This window comes from Drosophila takahashii, chromosome 2R, assembly GCF_030179915.1.
Source record: "Drosophila takahashii strain IR98-3 E-12201 chromosome 2R, DtakHiC1v2, whole genome shotgun sequence".
Classification (NCBI taxonomy): Eukaryota; Metazoa; Arthropoda; class Insecta; order Diptera; family Drosophilidae; genus Drosophila; species Drosophila takahashii.
This window is the reverse complement of record NC_091679.1, coordinates 30,187,731-30,201,309: the sequence shown is the minus strand read 5'-3', so window position 1 is coordinate 30,201,309 and position 13,579 is coordinate 30,187,731. Positions and strand designations below refer to the sequence as shown.

At 44.2% G+C, this 13,579-nt stretch overlaps 6 protein-coding genes across 6 annotated transcripts; 4 read left to right on the top strand and 2 right to left on the bottom strand.

The window, feature by feature from the left end:
- Window positions 1–69: 69 nt before the first annotated feature.
- On the bottom strand, window positions 70–617 carry Tom7 (Translocase of outer membrane 7). Its single transcript, XM_017146266.3, has 2 exons — window positions 371–617; window positions 70–261 (listed from the first exon to the last, which is right to left on the bottom strand). The coding sequence occupies exons 1-2, from the start codon at window positions 468–470 to the stop codon at window positions 197–199; spliced, it is 165 nt and encodes a 54-aa protein (XP_017001755.1). The 5' UTR covers window positions 471–617; the 3' UTR covers window positions 70–196.
- A 74-nt stretch (window positions 618–691) lies between these two features.
- Window positions 692–2,198, top strand: LOC138912609 (gastrula zinc finger protein XlCGF28.1-like). Its single transcript, XM_070213749.1, has 2 exons — window positions 692–846; window positions 905–2,198. The coding sequence occupies exon 2, from the start codon at window positions 909–911 to the stop codon at window positions 1,980–1,982; it is 1,074 nt and encodes a 357-aa protein (XP_070069850.1). The 5' UTR covers window positions 692–846; window positions 905–908; the 3' UTR covers window positions 1,983–2,198.
- Window positions 2,199–2,667: 469 nt separating this feature from the next.
- On the top strand, window positions 2,668–5,355 carry LOC108060600 (uncharacterized). Its single transcript, XM_070213337.1, has 3 exons — window positions 2,668–2,807; window positions 2,927–3,012; window positions 4,599–5,355. Exons 2-3 carry the CDS (start codon window positions 2,962–2,964, stop codon window positions 4,788–4,790), a joined length of 243 nt encoding a protein of 80 aa, XP_070069438.1. The 5' UTR covers window positions 2,668–2,807; window positions 2,927–2,961; the 3' UTR covers window positions 4,791–5,355.
- Window positions 3,019–4,091, top strand: LOC108060599 (pinin). Its single transcript, XM_017146365.3, has one exon. The coding sequence runs from the start codon at window positions 3,053–3,055 to the stop codon at window positions 4,010–4,012; it is 960 nt and encodes a 319-aa protein (XP_017001854.3). The 5' UTR covers window positions 3,019–3,052; the 3' UTR covers window positions 4,013–4,091.
- A 723-nt stretch (window positions 5,356–6,078) lies between the features above and the next one.
- Window positions 6,079–9,095, top strand: LOC108060597 (dymeclin). The gene is made up of 5 exons (XM_017146364.3): window positions 6,079–6,313; window positions 6,376–7,564; window positions 7,618–8,115; window positions 8,177–8,299; window positions 8,360–9,095. The coding sequence occupies exons 1-5, from the start codon at window positions 6,171–6,173 to the stop codon at window positions 8,507–8,509; spliced, it is 2,103 nt and encodes a 700-aa protein (XP_017001853.1). The 5' UTR covers window positions 6,079–6,170; the 3' UTR covers window positions 8,510–9,095.
- Window positions 9,096–12,143: 3,048 nt separating this feature from the next.
- Window positions 12,144–13,036, bottom strand: LOC108060548 (uncharacterized). The gene has a single exon (XM_017146265.3). It carries the CDS (start codon window positions 12,789–12,791, stop codon window positions 12,444–12,446), a length of 348 nt encoding a protein of 115 aa, XP_017001754.2. The 5' UTR covers window positions 12,792–13,036; the 3' UTR covers window positions 12,144–12,443.
- Between the last annotated feature and the right edge of the window lie 543 nt (window positions 13,037–13,579).

The following is a 13,579-nucleotide window of genomic DNA, read 5'->3' as shown; positions in this document are numbered from 1 at the left end:
CCAACTATAACTAGACTAGGAATTAAATTGGAAAATCGCTTGTTTTAAGGATAAATGGCACAGTCTTCATTATTTTGTAACATAAATTTATTTCCAATAACTGCAGGTACTGCGCAAGTGCCCAGGAATCCAAACAGAACCAAAATGCGGGGCACGCCAGGGGGAAATGGCCATGTTTCGGTCGACTGCTAATTTTCTACTGCCACAACAGGCTGAAGACGTTCAGCGGCGGCATGCCGGGCTCAGCACCCTTCGCAAAGCCTGAAAAATAGAAATTGGCCTAAATCAATTGTCGGCTGATACCATTTCCTGGGTGCTTCTTCTTCCCAGCCGCGTGTGGAGGGGCAGAAAAACATGGGCCCCAACTCACCCAAATACAGGACGAGGGGCACGAAACCCCAGTGAAATCCAGTCTGCACGGCGCCAACAACCACTCCCAGACGCTCCTTGACTCCCTCGGAAAGCTCCATTTCGTGCGATTTTAATTTAGTTTGGCGAATTATGAAATGAAATCCAACGAATCCCACAGAAAACCTGGTGTTGGAAAACGGCGTTTCCTTGCGAGCAAAACAGCTGACGGGAATTAATTCAAACGAAATGATAACTTTTCCTTTATTTTTTTTAAGGACAGCTCTGCCGCAGGTTGCTTGGACTGATATAGAAACCAATTTGTAAAACTCCAAGGAAATTTGAATGCCAAATTTTAATAAGCACTACTCTCCGTTGGGGTGGCAACGCTGGCAGTCTAACGTCATTTTGGCAAATTTTTCTGACTTTTTCGCTATCACTTTGCTGCTTGCAAGTTCTATAAAAGATTTCCCAAATTTGTTACAAGAAAACCTACCAGTAAGAGAGTTAATTTTATTTAAATGAGAGCTATATCACAGACATTACTCAATTTCAGAGCGATGAGCCCTCCGTTATATCAGTTAAACAAGGATCCCTTGGACATGGACTTGCACGAGGGCGAAGTGGTCATAGTATCAGATGGCCAGGTGTCGTTTTCAATCTGCGATTATGGAGTTCTCCAGAGCGCTGGCCAAGTTGAGAATAAAGCAGTCAATGATTTGCCGGAAAACGAACGTGAAAACCCCGTTCAAGAAAAGCACTCCGAAATTGGACTGTCATCTTCCACAGTTAAGATCGATGTTGAAGAAGATGTTGGCCCTAACGAACTCGTGTATAATAAGCATGCTGGATCTCCTAAAAGTCCAAAACAATTGGAAATCCACCAAAAAGCAGAAAAACGGTTCCAGTGCCCCCAATGTTCCAAGGCTTTTATGTTTAAATCTCAATTCAAATACCACTTTCTAAGTCACTCAGGAGAAAAACAGTTCAAGTGTACCCATTGTCCAAAAACTTTTAGCCAGGTTGGACATTTCAATAACCACTTGCGATCGCACACAGGAGAACAAGATGATTTGCTCGAAGATAAGGGCCGTAACGAATTCGTAGATAATGAGCCTGATGATGATTCAAATAATGTTAAAGAATCTCCGAAATCCCAAACTCCAAAAGATTTGGAAGTCCACGAAAAAAGAGAAAAACGGTTCAAGTGCTCCCATTGTCCAAAGGTTTTTGTTTTCAAATCGCAACTTAAATGCCACTTACGAGGTCACACTGGAGAAAAACCGTATAACTGTACCCATTGTCCAAAAACTTTTGCTTTCAAATCGCAACTTACGTACCACTTTCGAGTACACTCAGGAGAAAGACCGTTCAAGTGTACCCATTGTCCAAAAACTTATACCCAGAATAACCATCTAAAAATCCACTTGCAATCGCACTCGAGAGAAAAACCGTTCTGCTGTCCGCAGTGCTCAAAGTCCTTTGTCTCAAAATTTACTCTTGGTAAACATTTGCTACTCCACACAGGAGAAAAGCCGTTTAAATGCTCCTTTTGTTCGAAGGCGTATCCGTACAAAGCTGGTCTTACGTATCACTTGCAAGACCATGAAGATATGTACATAGCATCGACTTAAAATGAAGCATTTGTCAAGAGAATTTATTTAAATCTAACTATACGACCCAGCATTTTATAAAATCGTTTTCTGATCTAAGCTGGGCGAAACTGGTATTCTATATCTAATTTTTGGAGTCGCTCATCATTTAATCGACTTATGGTAAAAAATCTAAAATCTAAATGCTGTTGAAATTGAAGAATATACATAAAAATGCTGTTTAAAAATTTATGGAGTACCCCAAACAATTTGGCAATAAAATAAATTCGAAAGGGAATACCCTGATTAAGTATCAAAGCTGACAAGTGCTCCATATATCGATACTATCGTACGTCTCACCTTCTCTAATCTTGCCTCTCTTTCGCTCTCGCTCCGCTCTCAATTTAACATAAATGTTAAGATACAACGTTTTCTTACATTGGCAGAACTGTTGCGCCTCTGCCGCTGCTCTGCCAATGTAAGAAAACGTTGTATCTTAACATTGCTGTTAGAAAAAGCATGAAATCTAACATTTAGGGGCGCCAAATCGGCGGAAGCGGGAAACTGGTTTAAGGAAACGGGCGCCCTCTATGGAAACATTTGTGAGCTAAATGGAACGAAATACAATCGTTGTGGAATATCGATATTTTTAGGGGGAGCGACATTTTCATCTGGCAGCACTGCTCCCTTCTCTAATCTTGCCTCTCTTTCGCTCTCGCTGCTCACATGCGTTCTAGATCGTTTTATTTTCTTGATTTTTATTTGCTCGCAAAATTGTAGCAACGTTGCTGGTTTAAGTGCACCTGCAGTCGCGGACAATCAGAGAGCGCCGAGCGGACCACTCACTTTTCATTTGCCCCCCGAAACGTAAGTGATAAGAAACACCTTTCCGCGCTGTCGCTGGCAAACAATGAGCGGCGCCAGGGAAAAATCAATTCTGGTTATGTAAGCTCGAATAACCGGATACCGTGTCCACCAATTCGCAGGTCCCGATTTGCTGGATTTTCAACTGGAACGGACCATGAAAACAACCAATCTCGGCCTGTACGCTTTCCGTTTAACCTTCGGTCAGGTGAGCACTCGCACATTAAGCCACAAAAGCAGGCGACAGCATGCGCCATTCGGGGGCATCCACATCCACTGAGTTCTCAGGCCACGCGACCCACGGAATGGAGCAACTGCAGCCGGGAGACGCGTGCCTGGAGTGCCAGAGCCTGGGCAGGAATCACAAGCTGCGCTTCTTCTATATAAATCTCGAGGAGCAGCTCCTGAAGTGCGAGTCCAGGAGCTGTCTGTGGCCGCACAACGACGAGGTCTCTTCGGATGAGGAGCAGGACTTGGTTCCCTCCAATTCTCTATCTGTCCAAGAATCTGTCAATCTTTCTCCGCGTGAAAGTGCTCCATCGCCTGAGCCTTCTCCAGATAATGACGATGAATTCATACTGGAATTGCTGCAGCAACTGGCTCCGGCCACAGATCCTCCTGAATTTAGTTTGAATCTCTCTCCTGAGCCTCTAGAAGTAAAGCCCTGCCCGGAAATGGAGCTACCGGACTTGAGCTTCCTAGAGGAAGACATTCCCAAACAGAGGGAACCCTCAAAAGCTGTGATAAGCAAGCAGGAAGTAACCAAACTAAAGACTCCTCCCAAGCTAAAAGTTAAGCAGGAAGTGGCTCCGTTGAAGATTCCCTCGATTCCTAGTTGGCAGGGAAAAATAGAAATTCCCCTACTGCCCGCCAGTGTACAGACTCCTCCTAAAATGAAGCCCAAGGGAGATCCGTTCAGCACTCCGCCCAAGAAGGCCTCCACTCAGCCGCAAACGCAGCCGGAAGCACCGCCGGCCGCCGTCAATATAATTATCAGTTATCCCGAGCTGAATCCGGCCATGCCCTTCCTCGACGCCATCAAGCGCCATTCCACAGAGCCAAAACCCGCCGCTCGTGGCGGAGGAAGGCGCACTAAGCGACTGGCCAAAGAAACCACCGGCAGGGGAATTCGCACCCAGGCTGTGAGGCACTTGATCGAGCACCTGGAAATCACCACGGAGGCGAAACTCTCGTCACCTCGGCCATAATCAGCTGGCATTTTACCTAAATCGAGTATTTGAAATAAATTTGCATATCAAATTATGCATTCGCCCACCGGACAAGAAATCAAGTTCGTTTATTTATAAACAATTCCGCTTTGTTTTTTTTTTTGGCAACGCATTTTGAGGATTATTAATATACGCGGCACGCGTTCTGAGCATGTTCAAGTGGAATGAATAGATAGATGGATGGCATTCCTTCCTATCAGCAGAAGTGAACTTTGAAAAGGAGGTCGCGGCAACTGCGTCATGCGGCGATCAGTTTCAAGCCGGGATTAGCTGTGTTACTGCCTACAACTGATAAGACAGACGGGCGTCATGAGGCCCAAAAATGATAGCAGGTGGCCTAAGAAATCAGCCATTACATCGACCCTTTATTATCAGTTCAATGAACGTGGGAACATGTGGGGTAATCGCTTGCGTGTGGCCGGAGCACTTGAACCTGGTTGCCAGCGGCCGGCGTAAAATGTTTTCTGCTGCGCAGTTTGCTGGGCAGTGGGCCAAGTTTACTGTTTGTTTGGCTAGCTATAAATACCCGGCAACTAAATCGGTTCTTCTATCTTATCTCCCGCAGGCGCCGCCGTTGTCCGCTCAGGCCGCAACGCACTGCAGCCATGGCTACACCACTAGCACCTCGTCGTCGCCCAACCGTGTGGTGACCCGCTCGGCCACCATGCTGGCGCTCTTCGGGATCGCGCTCTCCTCGTTCAGCCTGAAGCAGCTGCTGGCCAAGAAGCAGAAGCACCAGGGTCTGCGCAAGCTGTAGGATGGGGATGTAGCGGCAGGAGGAGCAATGAGGAGCCACAGCGCCATGTCCTGAGATCACACATTCGATTAGTTCATCATCGTGTATATTTGCCTAAGTTAAGTCATCCACTCACCACAAAACACAAACGACTCTCGGACATGGAGGCTTGTTTTGTAATATTCTCGTTAAATTGAACGGAGACCGATGCAGATATAGATATATTTTCTTGTTTACACATGCACACCATGCAGCGCCAACTAAAAGGAATAAATTTGTGATAAATCGTGTAGGAGGGAACGATAGATGGAGATAGAGATTCGCTAAATTTACGGAAATCCCAAATTTTCCAAGACCCCTTTGTTGCCCTTTTAGTTTTATATATATTTTATGTGTAAACAAGTCCATCATATACGTATATTTATTTACAAGTTGTACGAAAACCAGAGAAACGACTCAGTAAGAAGGGATAGATACAATAATGACATCGTTGGATAGCAGATCGCCGAGCAGGCTGCGTCAGTATCCAGGAAACAAACTAGTTGTAGTTCCGTATTCAAATAAATGCATTATATTCAATTCGAAACGCATGATTTTTATTTCTGTTTGCTTTGTTTAAGTAGGCTACAAAAAGTAATGTATTATGCCAGCACTTGGAAATATTAAATAATCAATCTATGATATTTTCCTACATCTGCTCGTCAGATTCTAAGCAAAGTACTAAATAAATAAATTACTCATGAAAATTAGTGAATTTCTTGGGTTGGAAATTAGTCAGTTTTGTGGTGAATAAAAAAATGGTATGTTGAAAACAACTAATGTTAATTCCACAGAAAATTGTAAGGGAATTTAAAAAGATTGTTGGTTTTTATATTCGTAACAGATTAACAATTCTAGGGCGTTTGTTTAATCATACACCTATTTATATTTTAACATTTTATTTATTTATTTTTTTAAGTTTATTTATTTTAAAAAAGGGTATGATTAAAACAACTAATGTTAATTCCACAGGAAATTGTAAGGAAATTTAAAAAAAAGATAGTAAACAGATTAACTGTTCTAGGACGTTTGTTTATTCATACTCTTATTTATATTTTAATCTTCTTAGCTGCTATAGCTCTTAATTTAGTTAGCTTATAGTTTTAACTTTAAGTTAGCTTTAATAAGCAAACAAAATTGTTGTATCCTTTATTTTTTAAGGTCTTCAAATCTGTTTTGAATCTTGCGCCAACTGTAGAACAAAAAGAGAGGTGGCAGCACCGCTAGATACGCTAGATTTCCGCACCACCGCGCGAGGGTCACACTGGCACTACCCCCCGCACCCCACCCCGCCCAATGATCAAGTGACGTGCCACCAATATAATCATTGGCCGGCCAAACAGAGCTCTCTAGGACTGCGGAATGGGGATCAACGTCAGCAGGACGGCCGACCTGGGGTCCAACGCGTGGCTCCAGCGCTTCGTGGGCCGCCAGCACATCGCCCACGATGACGAGGCCTTCTGGAACGGGCTGCTCAACTACAACATTGTGCTGCCGGAGAACAGGTGAGCTTGCTTGGTGAGTGGAGCGACAACGTCAGCAGGGCTAATCTTGTGGGGTCTTTCAGCCAGGAGCAGCTGAACCTGGACAGCCGCCTGGAGGCGCTGTGCCAGTCGTTCATCGGCAACAACCTGAAGACGGGCAACTTCGGCTCCCTGGTGACCGTGTTTCTGGAGAAGACCAGCGAGCTGCTGTCCCTTTCCGACCAGGAGAGCAACATGCACGTCTGGCAGACCTTCAACGCGCTCTTCATCATCCGCAGCCTGGTCAAGTACATCAACGAGACGGGCTCCGAGTTCCAGCTGCTGCAGCACTTCGAGGCGATGCCCAGCGCCGAGTTGCTCCAGGCGGCCTTGGAGCAGCAGCAGGCGGCGCCGGCGGAGAGCGCCACGATTGCCATGGAGGCCACCGAACAGTCGGCGGCGGCGGCGGTGCCGGTGATTGTGGACGGCTCCAAGTTCGAGACCTTCATCGATGCGCTGGTCAACCTGATTGTGGTGATCCCCGTCAAGGAGTTCACCTACCACCTGCACCTGGAGGCGGTGAACATGCTGATCACCCTGCTGTCGGTGCATCTCTTTGCATCCCAGCAGCCCACGGACAAGTCGATCGTCTTCCGGACGGTCTTCAAGTGCCAGCACGCTAACGTTTTGATGTCGGCACTGCTGCACTTTGTGGCCCGGATGGTGGAGGTGCCGCACACCATGTTCGGTTCCAGCTCCGCGGGATCCTTTGTCTTTGGCATCGCCGAATCGCTGCTCTCCATCTTCACTTTCCGCAAGCAGCCGGACGTACTGAAGTCGGGCCAGGCAGCCGGCGGCGGTGAGCTCTCGCAGCGATTCCGCACCCACTATCCGCTGGCCAACCAGAGTCTCCTGCTGATTCTGATCCTGACGAACCACTGCACGGCGCAGGATAATGCGTATCGAACCAGCCTATTTGGCTGCGCCGACTCCAAGGATTCGCCGAAACAGGGCGCTGTCTCCTTCCAAATCGACTTCTCGGCGGTATACGAGACGTTGTGCCTCATCGTCACCATCGACCAGGCCACGCTGCTGCTCTACCTGCTGCTCCACCGCAACGAGCGCTTCTACCGGTTCGTCATGCAGCAGCAGGATCTGGAGCAGCTGGTGATACCCATCCTGCAGACACTGTACAATGCCCCGGATAGCAACTCACATCACATTTACATGTCGCTGATTGTCCTGCTGATCCTCAGCGAAGACGAGGGCTTCAACAAGAACGTGCACACGATCGTAAGTCAGTCCTCTTTATATTTAGGCATCTAACCATATTTCGTTTCCCATAGATGCTGAAAAACATCACTTGGTATACGGAACGCACCATATCGGAGATATCGCTGGGCGGCATCCTCATCCTGATCGTCATCCGCACCATACAGTACAACATGCTGAAGATGCGCGACAAGTACTTGCACACCAATTGCCTGGCGGCGCTGGCCAACATGTCCGGCCACTTCCGCTCGCTGCATCCGTACGTGGCGCAGCGTCTGGTCTCGCTGTTCGAAACGCTGGCCCGGAAGCACACGCGCCTGGATGCGCAACTCAAGGAGCCGGCCGACAGTGCGGTATTTGTCAACGTCTCGACAACGCCGGAGGACATGCTACAGGATCTGAGCGTGCTGGAGGAGGTGCTGCGCATGGTGCTGGAAATTCTTAACTCCTGCCTCACTAACCAGCTGGTCTACTGTCCCAACTTGGTCTATACGCTTCTGTACAAGCGCAGCGTCTTCGAGGGCTTCCGCAGTCATCACGCCTTCCAGGATGTCATCCAGAACATCGATATGGTGAGTTTGGGGGGATTTCATTGGGTTTTTGTATCACCTTCATGTCTTTTTTCTTACCCAGGTGGTTGGTTTCTTCTCCTCCCGTCTGCAACGAGTGCAGGAGCAGCGAGGTGAGCTTGGGGTCAACGAGGTGCTTGAGGTTATATCGAAGGGCGCCAGTCAGTGGTCAAGCGATCGACTGAGAGTAAGTCTTACTGTTTCTAAAATCATGACATTTTTTACTTATCCCATTTCTCCCCTGCAGAAGTTCCCGGATCTCAAGTTCAAGTACGTCGAGGAGGACGCTCCCGAGGAGTTCTTCATTCCATATGTGTGGACGCTGGTCTGCAAGTACGGCTGCGTGCACTTCAGCTCCGAGAGCATTAAGAGCGTCACCACGGACATAGCCTGCTAATATTTACTACTCGCTCCCTTCCTCACACGCACACACGCGGCTCCGCTTTGGTTCTCACCATGTTTCAGTGCTTCTCCTCTTGTGTTCTGTGCCGGATTAACCGATCTATAGGCCATATACCGCGCCCCATCCTCTGATCCAAGCCAAAATGTCGAAATGTTATATCAAAAACAAAAACAAAGTAAGAGGCATACGCATCTCGAACGTTGACGATAAATTGAAACAAAGCAAACGAGAGAACTAACGATAATACTTAGATCTAGTTACGCTAATACTATTGTGTATGCTAACAAGCAATCCAGTCGGAAGTTGTACAAGTTAAAACATAGCATAATCCTTGAAACATGATCATATTTTGCTACGCCAACAACAGAGAGCATATTTGAAGGAAAGTTAAGCTCCGTTCGCCTATAGGTCGATTGTTCTAATCAACGGGAAGACGCAAATCCAATAAAACGTATATATTACATATTAAAGAATCGGAATATATATGCGAAAATATATTTACATTTTAGTCTATGATAATTATATATTATTGTATTTAGCAATTGGAAAAGTCGATAAATTATATATTAACTAAAGTTCATCACCTTGTGCTTTCTTCTGGCTTGGTTAGTGGTATTTTTCCATTGGATAAGATAATGTTAGAACATCCTAACTATGTCACTCTTTGTGTTATCTCTGAAAAGCCCAACATTTAATTACGGGTTTGGTGTTTATCAAATCAAAGAAGTGATAAGATGTTCTATGGAATTCGTCATGGGAACATTTCTTTGCCTAAATAAATTTATTAGAATAAGATATTCGGCTTAGTAACGATATGAAAAGTATGACTATAGACAAGTTCATAGAACTTAAATGAAGCATTCTAAGTTCCTAAATAACGAACTTCATTTAAAAATTTTTGTTTTTATAGCTGTAATATTTTTTTTTAATTCGTAAAGTAAAATGGGCTTACAAAAAAGGTTTGTCTTATTTTGATATTTCCTTTCCATTTGGAAGTAAAAAGGTCAAAATTGTATTTTCCTGAAAAACGGAAGCGTTCAAATTGAATTTTTGTTATTACGTATACGCCACGTAAACAAGGCGAGACTCGAGCTCCTTGCTTTTAGTTTATCATTTCCATTACGCATCGGGCTTCGTTGTTTGCGCTTCATTATGCATATTTGCACTATCAGCTGCAACAACAACGATGGGCTTGACTTGTTTATTACTATTACTATGTACTTTTCCCACCACCAGCTAAAAAGGCAGCTGGAAAAAACGAAGAACCGACTTTTACTAGGGTTCATCGACTTGGGCGGTTGGCGGTAATGCTGCAGGTTTTGGAGGATGGGTAGCTCAACCCGCTGAAGGTTTGTTGTTGGCATCTGTAGCTGCGGTCGCCCGACTCGTGTTGCCGCTGCACTTTTGTCAGCTCCGCGTACGTGTCTCTAATAAATAAATACATAAGTTCGCTAAGCTTACAATTGCGATAAAAAAAATTGCATTTGTTTTATTGCCGCTGAAAAGGCGGAAAATTTGTTATTGTGAGTTTTTCATGGCGTGCTGCATTTTAATTATTTTTAGCCCACAACAAACGGCGAAAATTTTTCAAATTTCTTTACCTCCTATTTTGCCATTATTTTTATCATGCTGGCTGCCTTTGTTGCAAATGTTTTGGTTGTTAGTGCTTATAGTGCTACTGTGGATATGCAGGTTAAAAAGGTTTATTGACTTCTCAGCTGCATTTTGTTAGCCATTTGTATTGTATTTGTATTGCCAATTTCCCAATGGGCAAGAATATGCCAGAAGCTTAGCCGAGTTCGGAACCCGCCTGCAGGCATTGCGAAAAGAAAACTCGCAGAGCGTTGCGCATGCGCAAACTTGATTGAAGCTCCAATGCCGCTCCCCTCACTTATCTCCTCTGATATTGTTGAATTATTGAGCAAATTTCATTGTGAATTAGTTAAACCAACTTAATAAATTGTAACATTAAGTGGAACTGGCGGAACCCAGTTATTAACAGAAAACAGGGGAAGGCCAACATTAAACACCCTTCAATGTGATACTTTATCTTCTTGTCAAATCATTTACTATCATGTAACTAAAAGCTAGATTATGCATGTAAGATATAATGGCTTTTTATTTGCTTATAACCCAAAATACAAACATAATAGATCGCGCTAAATCCCATTTTAAACTCCATTCACTGAAATTTAGTGGTTCAATAGTATGGAATCCATACTACATAAAAAACATATCTTTTAATTTAAAAAAATCTACCCCTTGTTATGATCATATAAAATATTGACCGACAGTTTCTTAGGAGCCATTTAAGCCATTAAAGCTGTGGCCAGAATTGGGATTGGTCACTGTCTGGACTCTCACTGTAGAAGGGTATCAAAGACATGGATGGAGCTGGAGCAGCAGCCGGTCCATTTGCCGCCGTTGGGGATGTTGCAACTCAACGGTTTGGGCCCGCATTTTCGCATTTTGTTTTGGCAAGCGGCTTCGGGTCATTGATCCATCGATTTTGTTGTTCGCAAACGAGCCCATTTACTATGTATACTATTTATACGGCCCGCACAATTATCTTGGAAATTTGCCCAGGCCCAGGCCCAGATCGAGACCCAAGTCCGAACCCAAGTCGAGCTGTTGCCCTCGGCGGCGTTTCGCTTCGGCGACTCCGTCTTCGAATTCCAATTATGCTTATTGACTGAATTAGATCTTGTGTTGTTTCTTTCTTTACTTCGTCTGGCTTATTGCCAATCGGCTTAGCATAAATATAAATTCGCACCTTTTAATTGTTTATGTTTACTTGCTTTGACTTTGGCTCGGATTCGGATTCGGATTCGGTTTTGGAATCGATGTCTCACCGGTTTGTTTGTCCATCTGTCCAAGTCCAAGTGACTCCGTACCGTATCCGTGCGTATTTTTACCGCTGACGTAGTGGTTTGCCTAGACCCAACTACGTGGTCCACTCATCCGTCCGAATTTGACCTTTGCAGCTTGTGATCTTGTTTGCTATTGCTATTGCTTTGGCTCCGCGATCGATCGATTGATCACCGATCGCATGAATGGGCCAGTTTTGCATTTGCTTTGGACCATTTCCAAGTGAAATCTATGAAAGTTAAGCTGATATTTGCCTCTGGCAATTGCGCCAAGCGATCTCTCACACTTTTTGAGGCCGTTGAAATTGTTTTCGCGACTTTTGGCTTAGGCAACGCAATCAGTAGTTCAATACTGTGTTTATAAATATTCAGAGAACCAGTTATCTATCTTTGGATTCGTTTTAAAGACACAGTTTGGTTATCAACAAACATTTGAAAGTGCTAGAATTATCTAGAAACTACGGTTTTAGCATTGGCCATCATTCTAGGTTAATCATTCTATTAAATAATAATAATACTAAAATTCATTCAACGAACACAGTACCATGCCATTAAAGTAATGTAAAATACAAATTGTACTTTTATTAATTCTGAATATTATGTTGAAAAATGATAATGTCATGTTTTTAAAATATTTTCTGTAAAGTAAAGTTTGGATTAGAAAAGTCAAACGAGAAAAACTTTACATGTTTTATGCAGAGATTTTATACTTACATTAAAACCAATCATTCTTTACAAAAGTCAAAAACATTTCCAACTTGGTTTTCTAAAAAATTCTTTATTCCATAAACATATTTTATCACAATAACTTAAGCACTAGATTGGGTGACGGGTGTTGGACACCCCAAAAAGTACAAAATAAATGGATCAATGACAGAAACTACATAAATATTAGGTAGAAGAGACGGTTAATCGCATGGATTGTGATGTGCGTGAGTTTAAGAGTAGAGTATTCTGCCTTTAGTTCGCTGTATTTCAGAGCTCGAAGGAAAAGCAGGCGCCTTTGGCAACACATCCGCCGTGGAAGGCCGATCCCGATCTGGATCCAGAACGGACGAACCTTACATGCCCTCGCAGGTGGACATGCAGTCCTTGTAGCTGGAGAAGTTGTTCTCGTTGCCATCGCAGCCGCCGAACTTGAACTCCTCGCACTTCTTCTGCTCCGGATTGTAGCGCCATCGGGGGATCAAGGCCCTGCAGACGCCCTTGCGCGCCGGCATCAGGCAGAACTGCTCCGGATGAGTGTTGCGTCCGGTGTTGGCCACATCGTCCAGCGAGATGGCGTCGAAGAAGTCGCTCACGTCGTCGTACAGGTCCATCGGCTTCGCCTCGCTGCTTCCCGGCAGCAGGAGGAGCACCACTGCCAGAACCGCACATCCCACTCCCAGGGCTTTCAGTTGTCCGCGCATTTTATATTTTAAAATTTGATACTTCTTTCTTTTTCACTTGATCACCTGGCGATTGGCTTCACGCAACTGTTGGCGCTGCAGCCTAGCTTTTGGTTTTATACTTCGGTTCGTAGTCCAAAGAGGGACAAGGGAAACAGCTTGATACTCCCATCTAAGAGGTCTAAACAAGCGAGCAGAGCTTTAACTATAGCTTCAAACTCTCTTAAGTTTCTCTTATTGGATATTCATGCTTGACTTCAAAATGTTGAAAAATTAAGTTCTTCGTAGCCCCCTGTTCAATTGGCTCCCCAAATATTACCATTTCAAGGATTTTCTGTAATATTTTAATCAGAGCTTGCAAGGTTCGGTCAACCTTTTCAAAGTGTTAGGAAAAAACCTGTCACAAAAAACCCTATGACAACTGGGTGTGAGCTAACCCCTTAAAAGGGTTTTTGCTTAACAGATGTTACGCTCAGAGCAAAACCCTTTTTTTCAGAGTTATTTCGGTTTCGGTTTCTACTGACTACTTTGCTCGGTCTGTTAAGGAAAACGGTCTTTTGTGAATGTATGAGTGTGCATGTGTGACCTGTTCAGTAATGCTTCAGTCGTAACATTGCTTTTTGATTATTAAAATTCAAAAGGGTACGGGAAAATACGTAATGTGTATTTTCTAAAGCTTAATCTGTAAGATTAGCCCATTTACCATTAAATTCCAATATTCTACATATTTTAAATAATTTACGATTCCAAAACTCCACTTTTGGCATTTCTTTCTTATGTAGCAATTAATAACCAAATCCACGTAATAA

What these genes read in the sequence shown, in the direction of transcription:
- Tom7 (XM_017146266.3), bottom strand. Translation starts at nt 470, where the DNA reads ATGGAGCTTTCCGAGGGAGTCAAGGAGCGTCTGGGAGTGGTTGTTGGC. An exon ending in GCCCCTCGTCCTGTATTTGG is followed by an intron (nt 262 to 370) that starts GTGAGTTGGGGC and finishes TCTATTTTTCAG; the next exon opens with GCTTTGCGAAGGGTGCTGAG.
- LOC138912609 (XM_070213749.1), top strand. Translation starts at nt 909, where the DNA reads ATGAGCCCTCCGTTATATCAGTTAAACAAGGATCCCTTGGACATGGAC.
- LOC108060600 (XM_070213337.1), top strand. Translation starts at nt 2,962, where the DNA reads ATGAAAACAACCAATCTCGGCCTGTACGCTTTCCGTTTAACCTTCGGT. An exon ending in TCCGTTTAACCTTCGGTCAG is followed by an intron (nt 3,013 to 4,598) that starts GTGAGCACTCGC and finishes TATCTCCCGCAG; the next exon opens with GCGCCGCCGTTGTCCGCTCA.
- LOC108060599 (XM_017146365.3), top strand. Translation starts at nt 3,053, where the DNA reads ATGCGCCATTCGGGGGCATCCACATCCACTGAGTTCTCAGGCCACGCG.
- LOC108060597 (XM_017146364.3), top strand. Translation starts at nt 6,171, where the DNA reads ATGGGGATCAACGTCAGCAGGACGGCCGACCTGGGGTCCAACGCGTGG. An exon ending in ACAAGAACGTGCACACGATC is followed by an intron (nt 7,565 to 7,617) that starts GTAAGTCAGTCC and finishes CGTTTCCCATAG; the next exon opens with ATGCTGAAAAACATCACTTG. An exon ending in GGTCAAGCGATCGACTGAGA is followed by an intron (nt 8,300 to 8,359) that starts GTAAGTCTTACT and finishes TCTCCCCTGCAG; the next exon opens with AAGTTCCCGGATCTCAAGTT.
- LOC108060548 (XM_017146265.3), bottom strand. Translation starts at nt 12,791, where the DNA reads ATGCGCGGACAACTGAAAGCCCTGGGAGTGGGATGTGCGGTTCTGGCA.